General features: G+C 47.7%; 2 protein-coding genes across 5 annotated transcripts in view; one reads left to right on the plus strand and one right to left on the minus strand.

Annotated features, from left to right (window-relative positions):
* Trappc12 (trafficking protein particle complex subunit 12) overlaps positions 1-10,518 on the minus strand; it is a 63,541-nt gene extending 53,023 nt beyond the window's left edge. Inside the window, exons 1-2 of one of the 3 annotated variants that reach the window (XM_070014679.1) lie at positions 10,427-10,518; positions 7,287-8,512 (exon numbers count right to left, since the gene is read on the minus strand). In XM_070014679.1, coding sequence (XP_069870780.1) covers positions 7,287-8,507 — 1,221 coding nt within the window. In that variant the 5' untranslated portion in view covers positions 8,508-8,512; positions 10,427-10,518. Of the gene's footprint in view, positions 1-7,286; positions 8,513-9,870; positions 9,942-10,386 lie in introns of those variants that run through there. The other 2 variants (XM_070014678.1, XM_070014680.1) reach the window with 2 other exon arrangements.
* A 1,310-nt stretch (positions 10,519-11,828) lies between these two features.
* The window catches only part of Eipr1 (EARP complex and GARP complex interacting protein 1), a 106,993-nt gene continuing 94,659 nt past the window's right edge, over positions 11,829-24,162 (plus strand). Inside the window, exons 1-2 of one of the 2 annotated variants that reach the window (XM_070014669.1) lie at positions 11,829-12,059; positions 17,594-17,677. In XM_070014669.1, the coding sequence (XP_069870770.1) occupies positions 12,018-12,059; positions 17,594-17,677 (126 nt within the window). In that variant the 5' untranslated portion in view covers positions 11,829-12,017. Of the gene's footprint in view, positions 12,060-17,590; positions 17,678-24,162 lie in introns of those variants that run through there. The other variant, XM_070014670.1, reaches the window with a different exon arrangement.

The raw sequence follows: 24,162 nt of genomic DNA on the forward strand, positions 1-24,162 counted from the left end.
CTCTTGGCGACGGGTGGCTTCTTCAGCTCAGATACAGACCTTCCTGAGAGAAACACTGTTCTCTACATGGAAGCTAGATTGATAAGACAGACAAAGGGCCCTGAGTCCTGTTCCGGCTGTTGGTGGGGATCTGACCTGTGCTGAGCCACCACAGGAGAGTGAGCACGGCCAGGCCGCTCTCCCTGGTTCACGCTGGCAGCATGGGCTCATGGCCTCGCTTTCACGAGGGGAGTGATGCCTGGGACACACAGCTTCCCTGGGACTTGCTCAACCCACTCTGGTCTCAAGTTCCTTGTCACTAAAGGAGAAACTGGACACCTCTCCCTCCCTTTCCCTTCTCCTTCCTTCTTCCCATTTCCCCTCCCCACCAGCCTTCTTTTCTCCCATCTCTTTTCATTTAAAACTGAGGCCAACCAATCGAGCCTGGTGCACGGCCATCACATAAAAAACAAAAAAACAAAAAAAACTGAGGCCAGAACACTGGCTCACACCTATAATCCCAGGTAATCGAGAGGTGGAGATGAGGGGTAGCCAGGTGAGAGGTGAGTGAGTAACCAACCACCTCTATGTAGAGGCTGGCCAGGCCAGAGAGCAGCACCCCAGTCAGTCCAGGCACAAGTAGGGAGACTGCATTCCAGACAAGCCTGGGCAAAGCAAGCAAACAAACAAAACCCAACATCTTATCTAAAAAAACAAACAAAAAAAACCCCCACTACATCAAAAGGGTTGGGGGCATGGCTTACACATCTCTTATTAAGGAACAAGACTATACCCAGAGTTCTCACCTCAGTGTATCCTTGTTTTTTTTATTTTTATTTATTTTTATTTTTTATTTTTGGGTCCGGTCGTGGGGCCTGAACTCTGGGCCTGGGAACTGTCCCTCAGCTCTTCAGCTCAAGGTTAGCACTCTACCACTTGAGCAACAGTGCCACTTCCGGCCTTTTTCTTTTTGTTTATGTGGTACTGAGGAATCGAACCCAGGGCCTCAGGCATGCAAGGCAAGCGCTCTACCACTGAGCCACCTTCCCAGCCCCCTCAGTGTGTCCTTGTAAAGGAAATGGAAACCAGTAATTTAAGAACCCTCTTTAAATATAAGCCACAGATAAACACAATTTAGCTATCACTTCCATTGCCTTTCATTCATGTTATATAATTTTGAGTATTACATAATCATTATTTTGCATCAGGACCTCAGTAAGATTCCTTTCCAATGGAATTGTCATGACTTTTAATGCCCTTGTTGAAATAAAAATCTCTTCAAGTTCTGAAACCACTACGGTTTCAACCCAGAGTCTATGCTCGTATTTATAAGGTCTAGCAGCAGCTTGCATGTCTTTGGATGTGAAAGAACCACATTCCATTTAGTCATAGGCTTTTCCCTTAGAATGAATCTCTTCCTATCTTCAAATGGGATTGGATCACCTTAAGTCTATGTATGTTCACAGGCTTTTTCTCCAGCATGAACTCTTCCATAATTTAAAGAAGGCTATAATACACCCCCCCCCATTTTCTGGTAGTACTAGGGATTGAACCCAGAGCTCTCTCTACAACTGGAGCACATTTTTGTTTCTGAGCAGCTCTCTTTGGAAGTCTGGCCTCCAACATTTGATCCTTTCAATTTGGCCTCTAGAGTAATTAGAATCATAAGATTTAATCCCAAGAATTCTGCATTCATCTTTAGTTCTTGTCTTTTCATTTGTTTTCTATAAAATTAAGGTCAGCTGGACAGTGGCTTCCATCTATAATTCTAGCTACTCAGGAGGCTGAGATCTGAGAATCTTGCTTTGAAGCCAGCCTGGGCAGAAAAATCCCAGAGACCTTTATTAACCACTAAAAATTCAGAAGTGGAGCCGGGCGCTGGAGACTCATGCCTGTAATCCTACTCAGGAGGCTGAGATCTGAGGATCGAGGTTCAAAGCCAGTCCAGGCAAGGAAAGTCCATGAAACTCTTATCTCCAATAAACCACTCAGAAAACTGGAAGCGGCACAGTGGCTCAAGTGGTAGAGTACTTTCCTTGAGCTGAAGAGCTGAGGGACAGCACCCAGGCCCAGAGTTCAAGACCCACAACCAAAAACAAAACAAAACAAAAATTAGAAGTGGAGGTGTGGCTCAAGTGTCAACCTTGAAGCAAAAAGCCAAGGGAGATCACAAAACCTTCAATGTAAGGTCAGCTTCCCAGCACTGAGTCTCTGTAGAGTTTATTCTGAAAAGTCTCTAACAAAGCATCCTCCTGCTGACACCCAAAAGGCCACTGGACCCATCTCCTCACTTCAGGGGTCTCCATGTAGCCTCGTTTTCCTGTGTTGGTGAGATTATGCTATGAGAAAGGTGGGGCACTCAGTGCCTTTCTGCGTCTGAGAGCAGACAAGGGCACACAGATCTTGTTAGGCCTAGAGTTGTTGATGGAAGGAAAAGTTGGATGCCAGTGTGCCTGTGATGGTCAGTGGTAGAAGTCTAATTGTGTTTTTTCTGGTGCTAGGGGTCAGACTCAGGATCTTCTGCATGCTAGGTAGGCACTCTACCTCGGAGCATCATTGGAGGCTTTAAGCTCGCTGTGACAATGCCATGTTGGCTTTATGGAGATTTTGGGGTTTCTGATTTGAGGATTTAGGGTTTAAACAGATAATGTGGGCTTTCCGGATGGAAATCCTGCAAAAGCCAAACTAGGGGAAGAGTGAGGGAAGGAGGAGGGGAACTGGACAAGACAGGAGCAGAAGCGTGACCTCAGTTTGCCTGTCAGGTTTCCAGACCTGCCACCAGGCTAGAGGCAGAGGCCCGTGGTATGGCCCCTAGAGCAAAACCAATGTCCTTCATCACTGAAACTGGGCTGCTTTATTTTATTCCTCTGTCTCTTTTCCAAAAAGGCTTGATTCTAAAACTTCTCATTTACTTCTCTGAGAAGAGTGAATGCCATCTGTAACTACGAGTGGCAGTGCACATATTCTTTGTATAATCCTACTATAGTTGGACATAGCTTTATAGATTTACCTTTAAGGTTTTGAATTTATCTTAAGAATTTAATAAAGATCATGTAATAAAGAAGCAATTACATGTTATTTTTTTAATTTTCTTTTTTTGGTGTGGATTTTGGGGCTCGAACTCAGGGGCTCAAACTAAGGGTCTGGGTGCTATCCCAGTTTTTGTGTTTTGTTCATGGCTAGTATTCTACCATTTGAGCCACACCTCCACTTCTGGCTCTTAGATAGGTAATTGGACATAGAAGGAATTTTAATTAATAGATGAATTAGAAAAAAACAGAATATAAGTGTTTTAGTAGGCTGGTTTAGAACAGAAGGTAAATGCAACAAACATCTTTTTTTTTGGTCGTGGGGCTTGAACTCTGGGCCTGGGTGCTGTCCCTCAGCTCTTCAGCTCAAGGCGAGCGCTCTACCACTTGAGCCACAGCGCCACTTCCACAACAAACATCTTAAAACCTGGTGTGCATAGAAAGTTAATAGAGAAAGGTGTTTTTTTTTTGTTTTGTTTTTTTAGGTCATGGGGCTTGAAACTCTGGGCCTGAGCACTGTCCCTCGGCTCTTTGGGTCAAGGCGAGCATTCTACCACTTGAGCCACAGCGCCACTTCCATTTCTTATGTTAATTGGACAGAAGAGTCTTATGGACTTTTCTGCCTGGGCTGGCTTTGAACTGCAATCTCAGATCTCAGCCTCCTGAGTAGCTAGGATTACAAGTGTGAGCCACCAGCACCCAGCCAGAAAAACTGTTTTTTGTTACACCAACCTTAAATCCTAAGCAAATAAATGCAGCATTTCCATTCAAGGCAAATCATAATCGTTCTTTATTATCCCCAGCATGAAGAGTTCTTTGATATTCAACTGAAGAGAAGTGGGTAAGGGAACATCGAGCACATGTGCTATACTTCCAAGTCAAAGGTACTCTGGTGATATTTTTTGTTCAAATTCTTACTTTGTATAAGGTTTCCAAAATAATTATTGTGAATGACAAGAGAAATGGGATGTATTACTTTGTCACCTAAGAGAGACAAGAAAACATACCATCTTCTGGCTGGGCCTAATGGGAACCCTATAAATTGGGGCTGACCAATGGGATGCCCTGCCTACTCTGTGGTGGGGGGTTAGAGCCTTGAGAAACAGGGGACATATGGCAGAGTCCAGGCCTGTACCTGTTGGTAGATTAGACACCAGATTTGACCTAACTTGGGTGAAACACACTCAGTGGTTTCTTAGTGGGGCAGATGATGCCTGGGACTGCCCAGTAAATGTCACATGCTCATGCCAGCACTTTGGCCAACCAAATGAACCATCAGGATTTCCAAAGTCATCCTTTTGAGAACCACAAAGTTATGTCCTTCTTGAGAAAACAACCTTCATATTTCCCCTGAGTTCTAAGCAGAGAGGAAAGCAGAAAGGGAGAGCTCAAGGCCAGATCCACCGATACCGTCGGAAATCAGCAGCAGACAATAGGAACACACCAAGGAATAGGAAGCAAAACCCAAAAGCAATCCTGGGGTATAGGATCATGAGGAGGATTCTTCAGATACAGTGACAAAGTAGGTCAAATCATACACATCAGAGGAAGACACTGGCATTCATAAAAAGATTCAAGACTAAATAATGTTCAGTATATTCTGAGGGTAGAGATGGCTGCCATCAACTAAGTCGAGTAAGCACAGTAAACTCCCAATCAATACAGTATTACTAAGTAAATATTCCAGAAGATTATGTAAAATATTTTAAATCTGGATGTATATAGGCTTATCTGAAGAAAAAAAAATTGTCCTCAGTTTTCTAGCATGCTGCTTTCCTTTTCCAGAAAATCCAGCCCTCAGCAGTCCCTTCATCCACTCAATAAAGTTGGTTAAGGTCATTTGAATAGCTTACTAATTCTCAACTCTGTTCAGGAATAAGTAAGAACTTATACTGAGAGAGGCTGTAGGCTAACCTTTTGAGGAAGTATAGATCAGGGAAATTGAAGGTAAACAGCAGCCAGGATTAATAAATTCAGCTTAACTCAGGAATCTGAGATCTGAGGGTCGTGGCTCAAAGTCAGTCAGAGCAGGAAAGTCTATGAGACTCTTATCTCTAATTTAACCACCAGAAAAACAGAAGTGGTGCTATAGCTCAAATAGTAGAGCACTTGCCTTGAGCTGAGCCCTGGCCCAGAGTTCAAGACCCACAACCAACCAAAAAAAAAAAAAATTCAGCTTAAAGCAAATACAGAAGACAGATATTCTCCCATCCACTTCCCCAAAGATTAAAGGACCCAAGTAGTTTCAGGGGAAAATGAGGTAGGATAGATTGGGAAAATAGCTCCCCCAGGCAAAAGGTGCTCACTGAAAAGGATAAACATCTATACCAGGAGGCATTCTTTATCTCAAGGATAAACACAAGTTTTAAAATATAAGGCAGAATGCATTCTTTCCTAAGTTTGGGATACCAAACATAAGGGTCAAACATTTAAAGTATAGGTCAGTCTTAAGACCCTGAACTCAAGTAACAAAAGTGTAACAGCAAGAAGGATTAAGGGCAAAGATAAGCACCTAACTTTGTATAACTTAAAGTCTGACACTGCCTTTGATGTCGACGTGTCTCTCCCGTACAGAGGGTCCACAGTTAAGAGTGTGCCTCTGCCTTTCTGTTTTCTGCTTGTTTGCTTACTCAATAAAGCTCCGCCAGGTTTTCTTACCATTATGATTTGTCCAGAAATTCTTATTCTTCGATCAAAGTCAAGGATCCTTAGTGAAAAGTCCCAATTTTAGAGGGAAATGTTACAAATCCCCTCCTGGACCTAGTGACACTTTCAGGTCCATCTTCCCAAAATGGAAGGTAGAGAAGGGGTTAAGTGTAGTATGCCCATGCACCCTGCCACAGGAAACCAATCCTACCTGCAATCTGGGGCTTACACCAACACTGGCATATAATATTAATGACTCAGGTGCAGCTTTTGGGCTTACAGATGCTTGATGGGCAACAAAAATCACCATAAAGTTTGCTATCTCTGCTTTCATTTTGTACACATGTCCTTTCTCTTAAGTCTGTGGGCTGGTTACCAGCTTAGCTCTACACTTAGGCAGGTTAATATTTAAGGAGTGTCTGCCCTAAAATTGGTGATAAAGGTTTATTAGCCTTGTACTTAACCTATTTGGTCTTTTGATCTCCTTTCAAGACTGAAGACCTCAAGGAGGAGTAACTGAAACATTGTACTTAGTTTTGGTTTTTGTTGGTCCTGAGGCTTGAACTCTGGGCCTGAGCACTGTCTCTCAGCTCTTCAGCTCAAGGATTGCACTCTACCAGTTGAATCACAGCGCCACTTCAGGTTTTCTGGTGGCTTACTGGAGATAAAGAGTTTCCCGGCCAGCTATCTTTGAACTGCGATCCTCAGATCTCAGCCTCCTGAGTAGCTGGGGTGCCTGGCTAGCTTTTTTTTAACTCTTAGCTTTCACAACTGTCTTGTCCCCTTCCCCACTCCAGCCCAGTGGCCTGCAGTCACTTTGGATTCCAGGAACACTGACCTCTAGCCTTGCAGACAAAGCACACCCCCCCCCCCCCCCCCATGAGACGCTTCTCTGAAGACACCTTGCAGAACCACCTTGCAGAACCAGAACTGGGTAGTCATCAACCAGATCAAGGTTTGGCCCAGACTGTTGAATTAAACTAGGGATGCTGGCTCAAGTCTATAATCTTTTAATCTTGGCTATTTAAGAGATGCTCTGAGGCCAATACGGGCAAAAAGAAGTTTGTGAAGTTCTGTCTTGATCCACGGCTAGACACTGTGACGTGCACCATGCATCTATCGCTTTGCCTACGGAGGAAGCAGAATGACTGGAAGCCCCAGGACGTACCGGTCATCCTAGTGAAGCAGGAAAGCACACATGGGAGGAAGGCGGCCCGGGCCAGCTTGAGCATAAAGCTAGACCCTATCTTAAACATAACCAATCCAAAAAGGTGGGGTAGTAGAGGTTAAACGTATAACACCTGCCTGAAAAGTTCAAACCCTAGTACTACAAACAAAACAAAAAGATCATCAGAAATGAATTATCCTACAAAGGGTAGAGTTACTTCAGAGTTATAATTATCATGTTGCTAGTAGATATTATTTCTATGACTCTTGAGTAGCAGCTTAAATACATTACAACATTGGGAAGGGCAATGGAGGTCCTAATAACCTTCAGACTAAATAATGTAGACCCTCAGAGCAGTCAGAATCTTAGGAACTGTAATCTGGTTAGGAGTTGCCATCCTTGGAAAGACACTGCATGCATCTGACAGAAACTGATTAGCAGGGCAGAGATGCTCTCCATCCTACCTGAATGTTGTCAAACTTGAGGCCTGGCATGGTGAGGTTCTCCTTGTCTATGAACACAGTGCTGTACTGCTGGGTTGCCACTGAGACCAGGACATCTCTGGTTCCCTGGCAGGGAAGCCATGCATCGTTCCTTCGGTCCATCTCACTCATGCTCAGGGCTGTGGCAAAGGGGTCATCGCTCCCTGCAAACACGGCCTGCATCTGTGAGAATGGTTTTGGAGACTCAGGGATTTCCAAAGAAGACGTAGAAACACCCGATTCGGATCTTTCCAACCCTGTAGAGTAAGACGGGTCCGCAGAGTCAGGTGAGTTTTCTCCCTCAGGGGCAGAGAGTGAAGACAAGGTGTCTGGAGCTGAAGAGCCGGCATTGGGATTACTGACAGAAATGAAAGTGGAAGTGGTGAAAGAGTCAAAGAAGTCTGAGGCCAGGGAGTTAGTGTTCATCGTATCACCAAAAAACTGACTCAGGCTGGGGCTGGGCTGGACCGTCTGGGGGGGGGTCTTGGCCGAGGCCTCACTGGCGCTGCTGAAGCTTGGCGATTTCACCATTTGAGACTCAAAGCCATCTTGCAGAAACAGGTGCTGCTGGGAAGGAGTTGAATTCCCCTGGCTGAAAATGGTACACACAGGCACAGGGTCATCTTTAGAAGAGGACTGACTGGAAGACACTTCTGAAACCTGTTCTTCGGGCTGAGAGTTCTCATCCCTGGGTAGCAGATCTCCTGTGCTAGCATCCCCAAATGTGGGGATGTCTTTCACCTCTTCCTGTGTGGAATCTTCTTTCAAAGAAGCTCTGGTATCCGGGGTCATGTCGGATGTGTCCTGAGCCGTATGGCCGTCATCAGCTCCACTGGTGCTACTCAGAAGGTCCATTTCTTCTTTCTCTGTAATGCTGGCCAGTCTATGATCAGTGCTGCCTTCTACAGGTTCCGCAACATCCTGCAAACAGCCAAGGTCACCTGCATCACCTTCGCTGTTATTAGGAGAGTCAGAAATGAGGACGCTCTCCATCATCTGCTCGTTAAGCTTGTCTACAAAGTTGTTGGAATCTTCTGATACGGTCTCATTCTCAGATCCAAACTCATCTCCACCGAGGTCAATGGTCTCCTCGTGATACAGAAGCTGCCCTGGTTCCTCCTGGGGCACCTGCTGCGGGCCACTCTGAGCTGCCACCTGGGCCTGAGGAGAGTCCTCTCTGACCTTCTGGTCAGCATTCTCCATGGTTCCTGAGCAAATACAGTAACAAATCAACCATATTAGCATCTGTTCCTGCCAATATTAAGCTACATTAAAAAAAAAAAAGGCAGTCTTGTAACATAGCCTCAAATTTGAGACTCTCAAGTGCTGTGCTTACAGGCATACAACACCAAGCCCAACTACTTTTACTTTTGTTTTCAATTGCAGAAATAGAATCACATGATTCAAAATTTAGAAATTTTCTTTCTCTATCTTTTATTTTTTAAATTAGTTTGTGTTGGTTCTGGGGCTTGAACTTAGGCTTGGGCTCTGTCCCTGAGCTTTATTTGCTGAAGGCTAGTGCCACACCACTGGAGGCACTGCTCCACTTCTGGCTGTTTTGGTAGTTAACTAGAGATAAGAGTCTCACGGATTTTCCTGCTCATGCTGGTTTTGAACCTCGACCCTCAGGTCTCATCCTTCTGAGTAGCTAGGATTATAGATAGGGGTGAACTATCCGTGCCCAGATTACTTTCTATGTTCTTGTGGTAAAATACACTTAAAACTTATCAACAATTTTCAGCGTCAATGTTAAGTATATAGGTTGCTGTGCAACCAATCTCCAGGCCCATGAAATTACTCCCTTTATACCTGTTGCTGGGCTATCACCATCCTACTTCTCATCTGCAAGAATGTGACTAGATCTAATGTAGGGGGATTATTTTACTCAGTACAAGTTCCACAAAGTTCACTCATGTTGTAGCATGTGTAAAAATTTCTTTCCTTTTATGGGTGAACATTCTGTTTCATGTATGCAGCAATTTATTTATTTATTTACGTGTTGGTCCTGGGGCTGAACTCAGGGCCTAGGTGCTGTTCCTGAGCTTTTATGCTCTACCACTTGCACCACATCTCCGCTTCTGGCTTTTTGCTGGTTAATTGGTGTTTCACACACTTTTCTGTCCTGGCTGGCTTTGGCCTACAATCCTCAGATCTGAGCCTCCTGAGTAGCTAGGATTACAGATGTGAGCTACCAGCATCTGGCTAGCATTTTGTCTGTTAATGAGCAACTGAACATGGGTGTGTGAATAAGCTCACTGTGATCCTGCTTCAATTTTTTTGGGTGTGTGAGTATGTGGTACTGGGCTTTGAATGCCATATTAGCCTGGCTGGACTAGTGCTCTACAACGAACCATTCCTCCAGCCCTACCTTTTGCTAGTTATCTTGGAGATGAAGTCTGTGGGTTTCTCTGCCCAGGCAGGCCTTGAGGGAGATCTTCTGGATCTCAGTCACCTGGCCCCGTTCTCTTTAATATGCACCCAAAGGTGGAATTACTAGGTCATATGGTAATTCTGTATTTCTTTAGAGCACTCCCAAAACTTTCTCATAGCAGGGGGACTAGTTTACCTTCCTACCAAACAGCTCCAGAATCTTCACGTCCTCGTCCACACTTTTTACTTTTTCACATTGGCCAAGCTTTTTGTGTTTAAACAGGACTTGTTTTCTTCCGTTGCTGTTTATTTGAGAAGGGGCTCCAGGGAGCTCTTGGCCTCTGCCTCCCCGCAGCGGACACGGCCCGCGCTTTGGGACCCCTGCACGCGCCTCACGAGCCCCCCTCCCGGCGCACGCTGCCTCGTTCCCCGCGGGCAGCCCCGACCCAGGCCCGGGGTAAGGCGCGCTGCGGGCAACAGCTGGGCGACAGCCGCCGGCCGACCCGGGCCCCCAGCCCGTCCTGCGGGGGGCAGCGGGGCGCGGAGGCCTGGGCACCCGGGCGGCTGGGGGACGCCCCGGGACCGGAGGCCGGCCTCCGCGGAGGCGCAGCGCGCGGGCCACGCCGCGGGGCGGAGGCCGCCGGAGCGCCGGGGGACGGCGGCGGCCGCTCGGCGCGGCCCGACCCCTCGCACCGCCGGCCCGGCTCCTCACCTGCCAGCCGTTCCCTCCCGGGGCTCGGGGAAAGGATCACCCACGGCGGAGACCCGCGTCCGGAGGAAGGCGACGGGGACCCGGAAGTGGATGGAGGGCCAGGATCCCGCGTGGCTTCCGCGCCTGCGCACTTTGATAATCCAAGCCGCAGCTGCGGCTCGCGCCCAGTGCAGGAGACCGCGGCGAGGGACCTCTTAGTTTATTTCCGGTCCCGAGGGGGGCGGGGCTTAAAGCCAAGGTGTGAAAGGGGCGGGGCGATCCCGGGTCCGGGAAACCAGGTGGGAAATTGCCTGCTCCTGGCCGGCTACCGACAAGCGCGCGGCCGGACAGCCCGGGAAGTGGACATGCTCAGGCATGATGTTGGAACCCGGGTTTCCTGGAATTTGTCTGTTTCCTCATTCCCGCCCAGCATCTGTCGTGTTGCTGATAACAACATGGATGATTCAGGTGGTGGCTGGCGCAGCAAACCAAAGTCTGAAGGCCCTCCTTGATTTCTTTTTTGTTTTTAGCCCCACCAGGATGCTCATGTCTGGCCTCTGCCTTCTTGATTTCTGATGTAATCTTGGCAGAGACTAAAGGGGCTCTTAGGTCTGTGTATCTGCGTATTTGATACCTTGGGGAACTTCCGGAGACCCTCCTGATTCTTTGGGCCTTACCTCTAAGTCCCTTGCGGGTCAGAAGACTACTTGCGCAAAACCAGACCCAGATGCTTCGGGTGCAAAACTTAGGGGTGGAGGGAAATGCTGATTAGCCACAATCCTGGAGGAGAGGTGCGTGGGTCCCGAACCCCAGGCAGAAGCAAGCCCGGGAAGATTCCAGGAGGACACGGCACTCCCGCCGCGCGTCCCCTCTGCCCGCCAGCTCGGCCTTCGTACGGCAGGCGCTCCGCAGAAGAGGGGAGCCTCGGCATTCCGAGCCTCCAGTTCCCCGGGCCTGGGGGGCAGCGCTCTTCCCGACCAACTGTCTGCCGGTCAGCCCGGCCTGGTGCCGTGCGTGTCACCACGTACAGCCATGGTGCCACGCAGGGCGGGTGTCTCGCTGCCGTGCACGAGACAGCGCCTAGCTTCGCGCACCCGAGGCGGCTTGGCGGAGGAGGGGCTCGGGGTCCCCGGTCCATGACCACCGGGGCGGCCGCGCCTGGGTGGGGTGACTCCTGCCCGCTTGAGGCTGGAGCGAAGGCCTTGACGGTGAAGAGGCCTGGATTGAGCTAGTCCGGCGGTGAAGCCGACAGTCAGAACGACTGCGTCGCTGCGCCAATCACTCTCCAGCGCCCGCGCCCTAGGACCGCCTCTTCCCGCCCCTGCGGCCGCCCCGCCCCTTCCCGCCCATTTACTCCTGGTCCTGCCTCGGACTTCAGTAGGACCCTGCCGCCGAGAGCCCGGATGGAAGCACTTTGGGCATGCGTGAAAGTGGAGCTCCCTTGTCATTGGTCATCGCAGGGAGCATGTTGATGACGACAAGGGGAAAACAGGAAGTGGGCCCCGCGGACGCTAGCGTGGCCCCAGAGCGCCGCGGAGGAGCCGGTCGTCCCGGCCCGGAATGAGTGGAGCGGGGACGCCCTGGCCAGGCGGGACGCGGTGGTTTTAGTCAGGGCTTGAGCGCTCGAGCGGAGGACAACCGCATCCCGCAGCATGGAGGACGACGCCCCGGTGATCTACGGGCTGGAGTTCCAGGTGGGCGTCTCGCCGGGCGGCCGCGCGGCCCTCGGTGGCCCGGGGGCACAGGGGCGACTCGCACCCCGAGAGCGCTCGTGGCCTGCCGGCTCTCGGCTCGGAGGAGTCGTCTGAGACGCCGGGGCTGGACGCGTGCGGGTGGGCAGAGCGAGGCCGGCGCCGACCTGGGCCGTGGAGCGGGCGCCGCCGCCCCTCCCCGCCAGCCCGTGCCCGCCGCCCCTCCCCTCCCCGCCAGCCCGTGCCCGCCGCCCCTCCCCTCCCCGCCAGCCCGTGCCCGCCGCCCCTCCCCTCCCCGCCAGCCCGTGCCCGCCGCCCCTCCCCTCCCCGCCAGCCCGTGCCCGCCGCCCCTCCCCTCCCCGCCAGCCCGTGCCCGCCGCCCCTCCCCTCCCCGCCAGCCCGTGCCCGCCGCCCCTCCCCTCCCCGCCAGCCCGTGCCCGCCGCCCCTCCCCGCCAGCCCGTGCCCGCCGCCCCTCCCCGCCAGCCCGTGCCCGCCGCCCCTCCCCGCCAGCCCGTGCCCGCCGCCCCTCCCCGCCAGCCCGTGCCCGCCGCCCCTCCCCTCCCCGCCAGCCCGTGCCCGCCGCCCCTCCCCTCCCCGCCAGCCCGTGCCCGCCGCCCCTCCCCTCCTCGCCAGCCCGTGCCCGGCGCTGCCGACCACAGGGGCCGCTCCTTCTGGGAACGAGTTTGCTGACGTGTTTTCCCATAATGCTCAAGAAGCTGGAGCTGCACCCCATCGTTTCTTTTTATTAAGGTTTTAGGCGGGTGCGGGTGGCTCTTGTCATCCTAGCTACTCAGGAGGCTGAGATCTGAGGACCGCAGTTCGAAGCCAGCCCAGGCAGGAACGTCCGCGAGACTCTTATCTACAGGGAAAAAAAAAGATACTAAAGCAGGAAGTTGAGGTGTTGGTCAAGTGGTAGAGGGCTAGGCTTGAGCAAGAAAGCACAGGTACCTCGTTCAGGTCCTGAGTTCAAAGCCCAGGACTGCCACCTCCCAGTGACACCCCCTCTCCCCGAAAAAAGTTTTAAATGCACGCACGGAAGAACGACAGAGATGCACAGAACACTTTGGTCTCTTCTCTTGTATTCCAGTAATGCCAATATTCTAGGTCACTTTAACACATTTTCAAAGCTTAAAAGTGAACATCTGCAGAGTACAGTTTTGCCCGAGCCTCAACTTTATCTTACTTGTTTTTCCGTCATCTACTATTACTCTTCCATCCTGACTTTTCCAATGTGTGTTCACCATGATATCACATAGGAGGAACACAACACATGATTACAAACAGGACGAGTCCATTCAGTGGCCTTTTAGAAGTAAGCTGTGGTAGAGAAGGCGGTTGCAGGTGGGATGGAGGGGGTGTGTCAGTGAGGATTGGTTGTCATCTGGTGCTGTAGGCTTTTGGACTCCCTCTTCTTTAAGATGTGTGAGGTGATGTTCTGTAATCCAGAACTCTGAAGCCAGTGTTGAGTGAATTTTGAATTCAAGACCAGCCTAATTCACAGAGCAACATTCTGTCTCATAAGCAAATGGAAGTCTTTTAGAAATCATGATTAAAATTAGCAGGCCCCTGAACACTTCCTTCCAATTTAGCTGACTATTTGAGACACCACTATAGGAGGGCTTTTCAAACTGCACCATCTTAGAGTTTTATCTTCTATAACTCCATTTTGGTTCTGTGACTCCATCTTAAAGGACTTCATCCCCTAGAGACTTGTTCCTTATAGTTTAACATTTAAAGATATATGTAAGCCATTGTTCTGTTTCTAGGTAACAATCATAGTAATGGGTTATAAAAGTGATCATAGAGGGCTGGGAAGGTGGCTCAGTGGTAGAGTGCTTGCCTTGCACACATGAGGCCCTGGTTTTGATTCCTCAGCACCACATAAGCAAAAAGAAAAAAGCCAGAAGTGGCGCTGTGGCTCAAATGGTAGAGTGCTAGCCTTGAGCTGAAGAGCTGAGGGACAGTGCCCGGGCCCAGAGTTCAGGCCCCATGACCAGACCCCCCCCCCCAAATAATGATCATAGAAGCTTCATGGTTACAAACATGTTACCCTGCTCATGATTGCTTACAGCATTGTTTTAGCTTCTGTAACTTCATGCTTGGCTTGCACCTGTAGAAAAGAACCATTAGGGACTTTCCACCCCTAGCAGATAAGGGGGGTGGGCTTTCCGCTTTAAAGAGACCATGAGACCAAGCTTGGCACTGCACTTTTTTGGGCACCCAATTGCCCGGTGTAGTTCTGGCTGGTAATAAAGACTTTTTTTTGGCTGTACTCTGTGTCTGCGTGGTCTCTTCAGTGTCTTCCCCTTCAACATCACTTTCAACTTTTTCCTCCGGGAAAACAAATTTTAACAGTATTTGTCAAGATTAAGCCAATATGTTTACACATAAATACTATCAAAATCCTAAAAAAAGCTAGGATCATGCTAACTTCAAATTTCTCCTCTCCCCTCCCTCCTCCCTCCCTCCTCCTTCCTCCCTCCTCTCTCTCGCCTCTCTCTCCTTATTTGTCATTGGGCTTGAACTCTGGGTCTGGGTGCTCTCCCTAGCTAGCACTCTACCATTTGAGCCACAGCACCAGGAAGTAAGAGTCTCATGGACTTTCCTGCCGGGGCTGGCTTTGAACCATGATCCTCAGATCTCAGCCTCCTGAGTAGCTAGGATTACAGGCATGAGCCACCAGCACCTGGTATAACTTTAAATCTCTTTAATGATCCCCAAAAACTTAAACTTGTGTACCTGGGGAAAAATGGTATCACATGGGATTAACTTTGTTTACTGCGTGATAACAAGTTTGACCCTGTTACCTACTGAGGCACTTTTAAAGAACTGTGCACTTTAATTTCTTTCCCACATGCCTTTTTAGCTCTTGGATAAAATCTGTTGATTGGATCACTTACAATGTAATCTGGAGATGTGCTTCTTTACGTTGCCTCCAGTAAAACTCCTGAAACAATTTAAAACAGTTTACTGTTTGGGAAGAACCTGATGCCTGACTCCATCTTTAAGCTAGTAACCATCTTGTAAGGTATAAGTTATACAGCTGACCAGGAGCCTGACCTGGGAATGAACAGAAGAAGCAATTCCCAGGCGACTAGGAATATAAACAATCCTTGGGAAAACCTCAGGCAGGCAGGTGCTGGAAGGCCCGGTGACCCAGCAGTCAGGCCCTAAGAAAGGAGTCCTGCAGTTTAGCATGTATCTCCTTGAGACTCCCTGTGGTGCAAGCCAACCAGTTTAAAGTACATCAGACCTCTGATCTAACCAACAACCTGTTTCTGGTCCTTTCCTGCTTTGTAGTGTGCCAATCATACTATAGAATTGTTTTATGATTTTCCCATGATGTGTAACAATTTGTTATAAGATGCTATGATGTATACAAAGTCCCTGCCTTCCCTAAAAAGTACTATAACCCTGGGCTCAGGGCCTCTTAGCGTCACCAGACCTGGTGCGTGGAGGACCAAGCTCGAGCTTGCAATAAAGACTCCTTTGCTTTTACATTGGTGACGGTCTCTGGTGGTCTTTTGGGTAAGGATTTCCGAATTTGGTTTTACATTTGGGTGTTTTGATTTTCTAGTTATTTAAGTAGGGGGTGTGTAGACTTGCATTTTTTGGTATAAACTTTTATTTTTTCTGTAGCTTTCAACTGGTCTTATTTTCCTTTGTGTTTTTTCTCCCCCATATGTTACTGGTGGTGCTGTATGTTGTCAGTGCTGCAGATTCAGGGGAAGGAACTGTGGGACAGGCAAGGCAGCGCTTTCACCTCCCAGGGACCTCTCTTGCACAGACCATGGTACCACAAGAATCCAGGGGACAGTTCTACCCTTTTCAACTCGCAGACCTCCTGTAGTGAGAACTGGAAGACCTTCTTTTCTGTCCTCAGTTCTCCTGTTGCCCACTTTGGGCATTTGCTTAGTAGTTATACTGGGGATTGCAATGGGTGCCGAGCTGGGATAACCCACGTTAGCACCACTGACCTTTCTTTGTGCTCTTGCCATATAAATGAGAGCTTCAGACATTGTGTGTTCATCAACATTCGTGGGAGTTATCTTTAAAACCAGATAGGAGGGAACCAAGCATTGGTGGTGGCTTGTGCCTCTAATCCTTGCTACTCAGGCAGTTGAGATCTGTGGATAGCAGTTCAAAGCCAGCTCAGGCAGGAAAGTCCATGAGACTCTTATCCACAATTAATCACCAAAAAAGCCAGAAGTGGAGCTGTGGCTCAAGTAGTAGGGTTCTAGCCTTAAGCAAAAGATGTGCTGGGCCTTGAGTTCAAGCCCCAGAACCTGCCCCTACTTACAAAAAAGTCAGATAGGAGGAGAAAGCCCATCTTGTATGGTGCTTGTTTCACAGATGAAAGCATAGAAGTACAGAGGTGTCATGTAATGGGACTGTGGTCACACAGCTATCAAGGGATGGAGCTAGTGTGTGAGCACTGTCTGTCCCTAACCCTTGGGACCACTCCTTCAGTTTTTTAAAAAAGTTATTCAATATTATCTTTTTTTTTTTTTTTTTCCCAGTACTGGGGTTTGAACCGAGGCCTGGACACTGTTACTTGGCTTTTTCACTCATGGCTGGTGTTCTGCCACTTGAGTCACATCTCCACTTATGGCTTCTTGGTGGTTAAAGCCAACTGGGGCTGGTTTGAACTGTGATACTCAGATCTCAACCTCCTGAGTAGCTAGGATTACAGCTGTGAGCCACCAGCATCTAACTTCTTTTGAATTCTGTCCATGTGATTTTGTCTTATTGTGTAACTGGCCTTTTTAAAAAAAATTTAAAGTTAGGCATTGTATGTGATAAATTTTTTTGGATGTTATCTGTAGAGGACTTGTTTTTGGCAAGAGCTCCTGGCCTAGGTGCTCTGTCCTTCTGCTTAGTCACCTCTGTTAGATCAAAGACAGAAGATGTGCAGCCACTCTAGCTCTAGTTTTCTTTATTCTCAGCCCCTAAACTTTACTTGCTACTAGCTTTATTTTCTCCTGCGTGGATCCCTACATTGTGTTTGTTTTTCTTTTTAATTTAATGTTAAGCCTCAAAGTCTGCCATAGCTCTTCTCAGATTCAGTCTTCCAGCCACATTTTCCAAGCTGACAAATTCCTCTAGGTGGGAAGGAGTAAGATTCTGGACAGGCTTGCTTTCTTTCCAGGTTCTGAGGCCATGAGATTAATAAAGTGTTTTATTTAGTGTCTTGGTTATGTTTAACTTTCCACTTTTCTGCAGGGAGTTAGTTTAAACTGCCTGCGTAACTATTGCTGGAAGTCATTTTCTGCTGTATTGTTTTGTTGTAGAATAATTTAACAAATGTATTATTGCTGAAATATGGTTTTATTAAACAGTTCTAACTATTTTATGTAAATACTTTGTATCTTTATTTCTTATTTTTTGTACCCATGCACTTACCCCATGTACAGGTTGAAATGGAATTGTGTTAGAAGTGTGTAATTTTTTCCAGGTACTACTATTTTATCCATCTGCATTAGAGGAGATAAACTACCTTTTTGGTTTCCATGACATCTTTTCTTCTCTCCTGCAGGCCCGCGCTCTAACACCTCAGACTGCAGAAACAGATGCCATTCGATTTTTGGTTGGGACACAGTCTCTTAAATACGACAATCAGGTAACTATTTCTGAAAAATGGATACATGCTAATTGCTAAGCTTATACTTAGTTTCATAACCAACTTGTTTGGATCTTGAATTTTTTTTTTTTGGTGGTCATAGGGCTTGAACTCTGGGCCTGGGCGCTGTCCCTCAGCTCTTCAGCTCAAGGCAAGTGCTCTACCACTTGAGCTACAGTGCCACTTCCAGTTTTCTGGTGGTTAGTTGGAGAACAGAGTCTCACAGACTTTCTGCCCAGGCTGGCTTTGAACTGTGATCCTCAGATCTCACCTTCCCGAGTAGCTAGGATTACAGGTGTGAGCCGCTGGTGCCTGGCATCTTGAGTTTTTTAAAGCAACATATGAGAGAAAGTTTAACATCACACAAGCAAAATAAGCTTTTATTAGTTTTTAACATCTTTCCAAGCCAACACTTTTATACAACAATATAAAATGCTTCAGTTGCGCTAATTTAAACTTAAACTTAATCCATTTTAGTGTTTGTTTAGGGGTTTTGAGGTCGTGTAGGTTTTCCTGTATAAATGGCAGATACACAGTTGGGGGAAGGGTGGAGGGGCTGGGATGGGGGTGTTTTTAGTTGCTCCTAGCACTCTATCTAGCTGAGCCAGGTGGCACTCAGTGAAGTGTAGGGCTCCAGGTTGTCACGGCTGTTGATCGAAGTGGGCATACAGGATCTTACACAGTTGTTGATATGAGTACTGTAGTAGACACTTGTGAGCTTTGGATTCAGTTGTTGCTGAGGGACCTGAGCAGGTGGGTGGATCTTGCTGGGCTTTGTTTTCCTCATTGCTATAATGGGGGTAAAATCATCTACCAGATATGCCTCACAGAGACATGAATTGTGGCCTGGCCCTCACACCAGTAAGAGGTACGTAAAGTCATGTAAAAATGGTGGAAGGCAGGTACCAGGCACTGTTAGACACGGGAACAGGGCATTGGCGTTACCTGTCAAGGTGTGCTCATGCTGGATAGGGCCGAGGGAAGTCTGCACTCTCCCTTGTTCCTGAGTGACTTCACATTGACAGTCTTTAGGGCAACTCTTGATGTTTGACATATCTGGTAGTTTTTAAAATTCTTACTGTTTTCTTTTCTAGTCCTGGGGCTTGACCTCAGGGCATGGGCACCGTCCCTGAGCAGCTTTTGCTCAAGGCTAGTACTCTATCACTTGGGCTACCACACCACTTCTGGCTTTTTCTGTTTATGTGGTTCTGAAGAATTGAACTCAGGGCTTCCTGCATGCTAGGCAAGCACTCTACCACTAAGCCACATTCTCAGCCCTTTATCACTTTTATTATCTTTAAGTAGTACAAAAGATTACTACTTACCATTGTAATGCCCAGAGACTTGAAGCGCCTAAAAAGACCACCAGAGACCAAAGATCAATGCAAGCGGCAATGAGTCGTTTATTGACGAGCTCGAGCACGGACCCCTCTGTGCACTGATGTCCGAGTGCAGAGAGCGGCCCCCAGCACAGGGTTACAGCACCTTTTATATGTTCTTTGGTAGGGGTAAGGCCTCAGTATGTATTGGCAACGAATCAATACACCACGCGGGAAATTTAAATCATAATTCTAGCGATGATTGGCACAGTACAAAGCGGGAAAAGGGCTGGGGCTAATAATTGGTCAGCCTTAGTGAGCTATTGTGCTCTAAACTAATTAGACAGTACTTCTAGGGTAATTTAGGAGAAGTAGTTGCCAGATGACCACTATCTCTGACCCTGACCCAGGGGAAGTGGTTGCCGGGCAGCAACTATCTCCGATCCTAGGCCCAGAGAAAGTGGTCTGGAATGTATCAGGTACTTTGTCAGGTACTCCCTGCCAGAGGGTCGTTAATTTCAGCTCCAGATCCAGGAGTGTCAGGGGCTCAAGGGCAGGTAGAATAGCAGCTGCACTCTTCAAGGTTTAGCAAGCATGTGTACAGAAGCAGAAAGGCAAGTTAAAGAAAGTACAAAATGGTAAATACTGGTCTAATACAAAATGGCAAATACAGGTCTATCTGGTTATATATATCTCACGCTTCTCACTATGTCAGTTTATTTTTTAATAGTATTAAAAATATTTTATCTTTTAAGTAGTTGTACAAAGGAATTTCAATTCAACATGTTAATTTATAATAAAATGCGTTTTGATTAATGTCACCCTTTCTAAATAGATCTTTTCCTATACAAAGTAAAAGCTTTAGAGAATGGAGAAAGGGAGTAATAGAGTAGTTTTTTTTTTGATTAGCCTATGTATATGTCAAAATAAAAACCAACAGGAACTCATGAATTAAAAACTAAGTACGGTGATCTACAGTAAAATAGTTCTGAGTAACTCAGTGCCTGGTTTTATCAGCTGTTTGGCAATGATAATTTTCCTTTAGTCCTGTGTGGACCAAAGCAGGGTCTGATGTATTATTTAAAAAACACTATATGGTTGGGCTGGAAAGGTGGCTCAGTGGTAGAGTGCTTGCCTTGCATGCATGAGGCCCTGGGTTCCATTCCTCAGCTACCACATAAGCAGAAAAAAAAAGGCCAGAAGTGGCGCTGTGGCTCAAGTGGTAGAGCGCTAGCCTTGAGCTGAAGAGCTGAGGAACAGGGCCCAGGACCCACAACTGGACCAAAAAAAAAAAAAACTTTACGGGCTGGGAAGGTGGCTTAGAAGAGCTGAGGGACAGTGCCCAGTCCCAGTGTTCAAGCCCTACGACCAATAACAACAACAACAAAAATAAATAAAAAACACTTTACAATTTTCCATTCTACCTCCTAAAAACTTGGAAGTTGCTGGGCACAGATGGCTCATACCTGTAATCCTAGCTACTTGGGAGGTTAAAATCTGAGGATTGTGGTTCAGAGCCAGCCTGATTAATCACCAAAGGGGTTGGGTGGGGGGAATCCTGGAAGTAGATCTGTGGCTCTAGTGGTAGAGCACTAGCTTTGAGCAGAAAAGCTCAGGGACAGTGCCCTGGCCCTGAGTTCAAGCCCCAGGCTGGCACAAACAAAATAATACTTCTAGTATCACTCAAGTTAGTTTCCTAGTAGCTTTAGTGTTTAAAGGACGGCAAAATGCTTTATTATATCCTTTAAATTTATACAATTCATGCTTCATTAAAGGTTTAACAGTTTAATATAAAAAGAGAAATGAACACAGCGATGTTTCTGAGTCACAGGAGTTTAAGGGAGGAGAGAGCTTGTTTTCCTGGCACAAGAGCAGTGCCTGGCGGCTGGGGCTGCTCCTCAAGCCAGCGCTTGAGGAGTTGACCTGCTGGTTGGAGCTGGGCAGGACACATTGATAAGCCTTAAAGACACACATGGTTTCTTGTTACCCACAGGATCCGACAGCCGCCTGAGTAGGTAGGGTTACAGGCGAGAGCCTCCACCATTTTCTGATTTTAAAGACAGCTCCCACAAATGGTGAACACACAACGTCTCAAGATCTTATTTATATGGCAGGAGCCCGGAGGAAGGAGACTAGAAGAGGGACTGGTGCATACCTGAGATTCCATAGCATGCTCTCACCCTTCAAAAGGGGCTGAGGAAGGTCTCCAGAGCCCTTAAATTGGGTGTGGTTATTCCTCCACAACAAACTAGGGTTCTCCTTGAAATGTTGTTAAACCTGATAGTAGTACAGAGTGGACATGTTAACACTGGCCTCTCTGTTGCTGTCAGGAAGGAGACCTGGCTGCATTTGAGCCCTCTCCCCAGACCTTGGCCATGTGGTGCCTTTGAGCTTTGTCTCATGTTCCAGAGGCACGGTTGCAGGCCCAGGAGGTCCTAAATTGGAAAGACTTTTCATTTATCCCCCAGACTGCCCAGAATACTTTGGGCTTTCTATATTGGGACTCAAAGATCCAGTAAATAGTATATTACTATGGATAGGTGAAAGATCTCACACTACAGGCTACTAAGAATTGGGAGAGGATGGCATATATAATTATAATTTTGTTTTTATTTAATTTCATGCCTAAAGGACTTGTGTCATTTTGGGGAAAAATACTAATTTACAAGAAAACTTTATTTTTTTACCCAAGGTAATACAGCCAGGATTCTGGTGGCGGAATCCAAACTGGAAGTCAGGTGTCTTGGCTTACATCACACTGTGTGTCAGATTGTAGCAGAGCTGTGCTGAATTTCAGGATTACTGACTTAAACTGGGATTTAAAGGAACCTCATGCTTTCTAGCCTGGTCCAGAGACCCTGTCATTATCCCCCTGCTGTGGTGGGTGGGAGGTTGGACAAGTCACCCTACTCATCAGCAAGGCCGAGGAGTGCTTCTGGGAGGCTCCTCACAGCTGGAAGCCAAACCGTCCAGCTGGGGCTGGTGGGATAAACCCTGGGACTGCGGGTTAGCGCCTGAAGGATCCTGCCTAGGGGAGCCAATTTTATTTGTATTTTTTTTTCTTTTTAATTTTCGTGTTTGTTTACTCGAAGCTCAGGTGTGAGGCAGAAAGGCATTGTTATACTTGGATCCGTGTTTGCAGTCTGGTCCTGGGTCCCCATGCTCACAGTCTGATTTTGGGGTCCTGAGTTCTCAGACTAATCCTTAGTCCCATGCTTATAGCTTAGTCTTTTGTGTGGGGAGGGGTACTGGAACTTGAACTCAGGGCCTGAGTGCTCTCCCTTACTTTTTTTGGTCAAAGATGGTACTAGATCACTTGAATCACAGCTCTACTTCCAGGCTTTTGTTGAGTCTCACAGGCTTTCCTTCCTAGGCTGGTTTTGAACGGTGATCCTCATATCTTCGTCTCCTGAGTATCTAGGATTACAGTCCTGAGCCACCAGTGCTTGACTGACACAGACTGGTCTTGAGTCCTGTTCTTGTAGTCTGGTCCAAGGTCTCTGTGCTTGTAACCTGGTCCAGGATTTATTTTTGTGCTTGTAGTCTGGTTCAGGGTCATTATTCTTGTAGTCTGGTTCAGGGTCTCTGTGATTGTAATCTGGTCCAGGGTCTCTGTGCTTACAGACTAGTCCTTAAAGCTATGTTCACAGCCTGATCCTGAGTTCACACGCTTGTAACCTGGTCCTGGCTGTGACCCACCATACTCCTCTAAGACCTGATTCCTGTAGAAAAGGAAGGAAAAGGGTTGAGATGATCTTTATGGTTTCTTAATGCATTATAAGTTTTATACATTTTTATGTGTGTCGTCAGTGACTTTGGCTTGTCACTGGGAAGTTTAACTTTAAACATTAACTGTTAAGTTCAATATTACATGTTTTAACATTGGATTTTCAAGCTGTATGAGTCTGATCTTCATGATAAACAACAATTGCCTTTTTTGTGTGTGTGTGTGTGTGTGTGTGACGGTCCTGGGGCTTAAACTTAGGACTTGGGCATTGTTCCTGAGGTTTTTGCTCAAGCTAGCACTCCAATCACTTGAGCCATAGTTCTACTTTCTGCTTTTTGGTGCTTAATTGAAGGTAAGACTATTACAGACTTCCCTGTGTGAGCTGGCGTGAACTGAGATCCTCAGTGGCTAGGATTACAGGTGTGAAATACCTGCACCTGGCTGATTTATGCCTTCTTAAGAATCAGATTTGGTGTGCATAGTTCATAGTACACAGAAGGCCTGCCTGCCATCTTCCTACCTGCTGTCCTGTGCTGAGGGTCTCTGACCATCTTCCTACCTGCTGTCCTGTGCTGAGGGTCTCTGAGCATCTTCCTACCTGCTGTCCTGTACTGAGGGTCTCTGACCATCTTCCTCCTGCTGTCCTGTACTGAGGGTCTCTGACCGTCTTCCTACCTGCTGTCCTGTGCTGAGGGTCTCTGAGCATCTTCCTACCTGCTGTCCTGTGCTGAGGGTCTCTGAGCATCCTCCTACCTGCTGTCCTGTGCTGAGGGTCTCTGAGCATCCTCTACCTGCTGTCCTGTGCTGAGGGTCTCTGACCATCTTCCTCCTGCTGTCCTGTGCTGAGGGTCTCTGACCATCTTCCTACCTGCTGTCCTGTGCTGAGGGTCTCTGAGCATCTTCCTACCTGCTGTCCTGTGCTGAGGGTCTCTGACCATCTTCCTACCTGCTGTCCTGTGCTGAGGGTCTCTGAGCATCTTCCTACCTGCTGTCCTGTGCTGAGGGTCTCTGAGCATCTTCCTACCTGCTGTCCTGTGCTGAGGGTCTCTGAGCATCTTCCTACCTGCTGTCCTGTGCTGAGGGTCTCTGACCATCTTCCTACCTGCTGTCCTGTGCTGAGGGTCTCTGACCATCTTCCTACCTGCTGTCCTGTACTGAGGGTCTCTGAGCATCTTCCTACCTGCTGTCCTGTACTGAGGGTCTCTGAGCATCTTCCTACCTGCTGTCCTGTGCTGAGGGTCTCTGACCATCTTCCTACCTGCTGTCCTGTGCTGAGGGTCTCTGAGCATCTTCCTACCTGCTGTCCTGTGCTGAGGGTCTCTAGTGCACTCAGGATCTGCACTTAACCTAACCCTGCAGAACTTTCTCTGTTGTGTTTCCTTTGAAGCTTGCCTGTATCTACATCAGTTTTTTCAACTAAGTTGCCCTTGGTGCTTCAG

Source organism: Dipodomys merriami, unplaced genomic scaffold (genome assembly GCF_024711535.1).
Source record: "Dipodomys merriami isolate MVZ:Mamm:240054 unplaced genomic scaffold, mDipMer1.0.p SCAF_99, whole genome shotgun sequence".
Classification (NCBI taxonomy): domain Eukaryota; kingdom Metazoa; phylum Chordata; class Mammalia; order Rodentia; family Heteromyidae; genus Dipodomys; species Dipodomys merriami.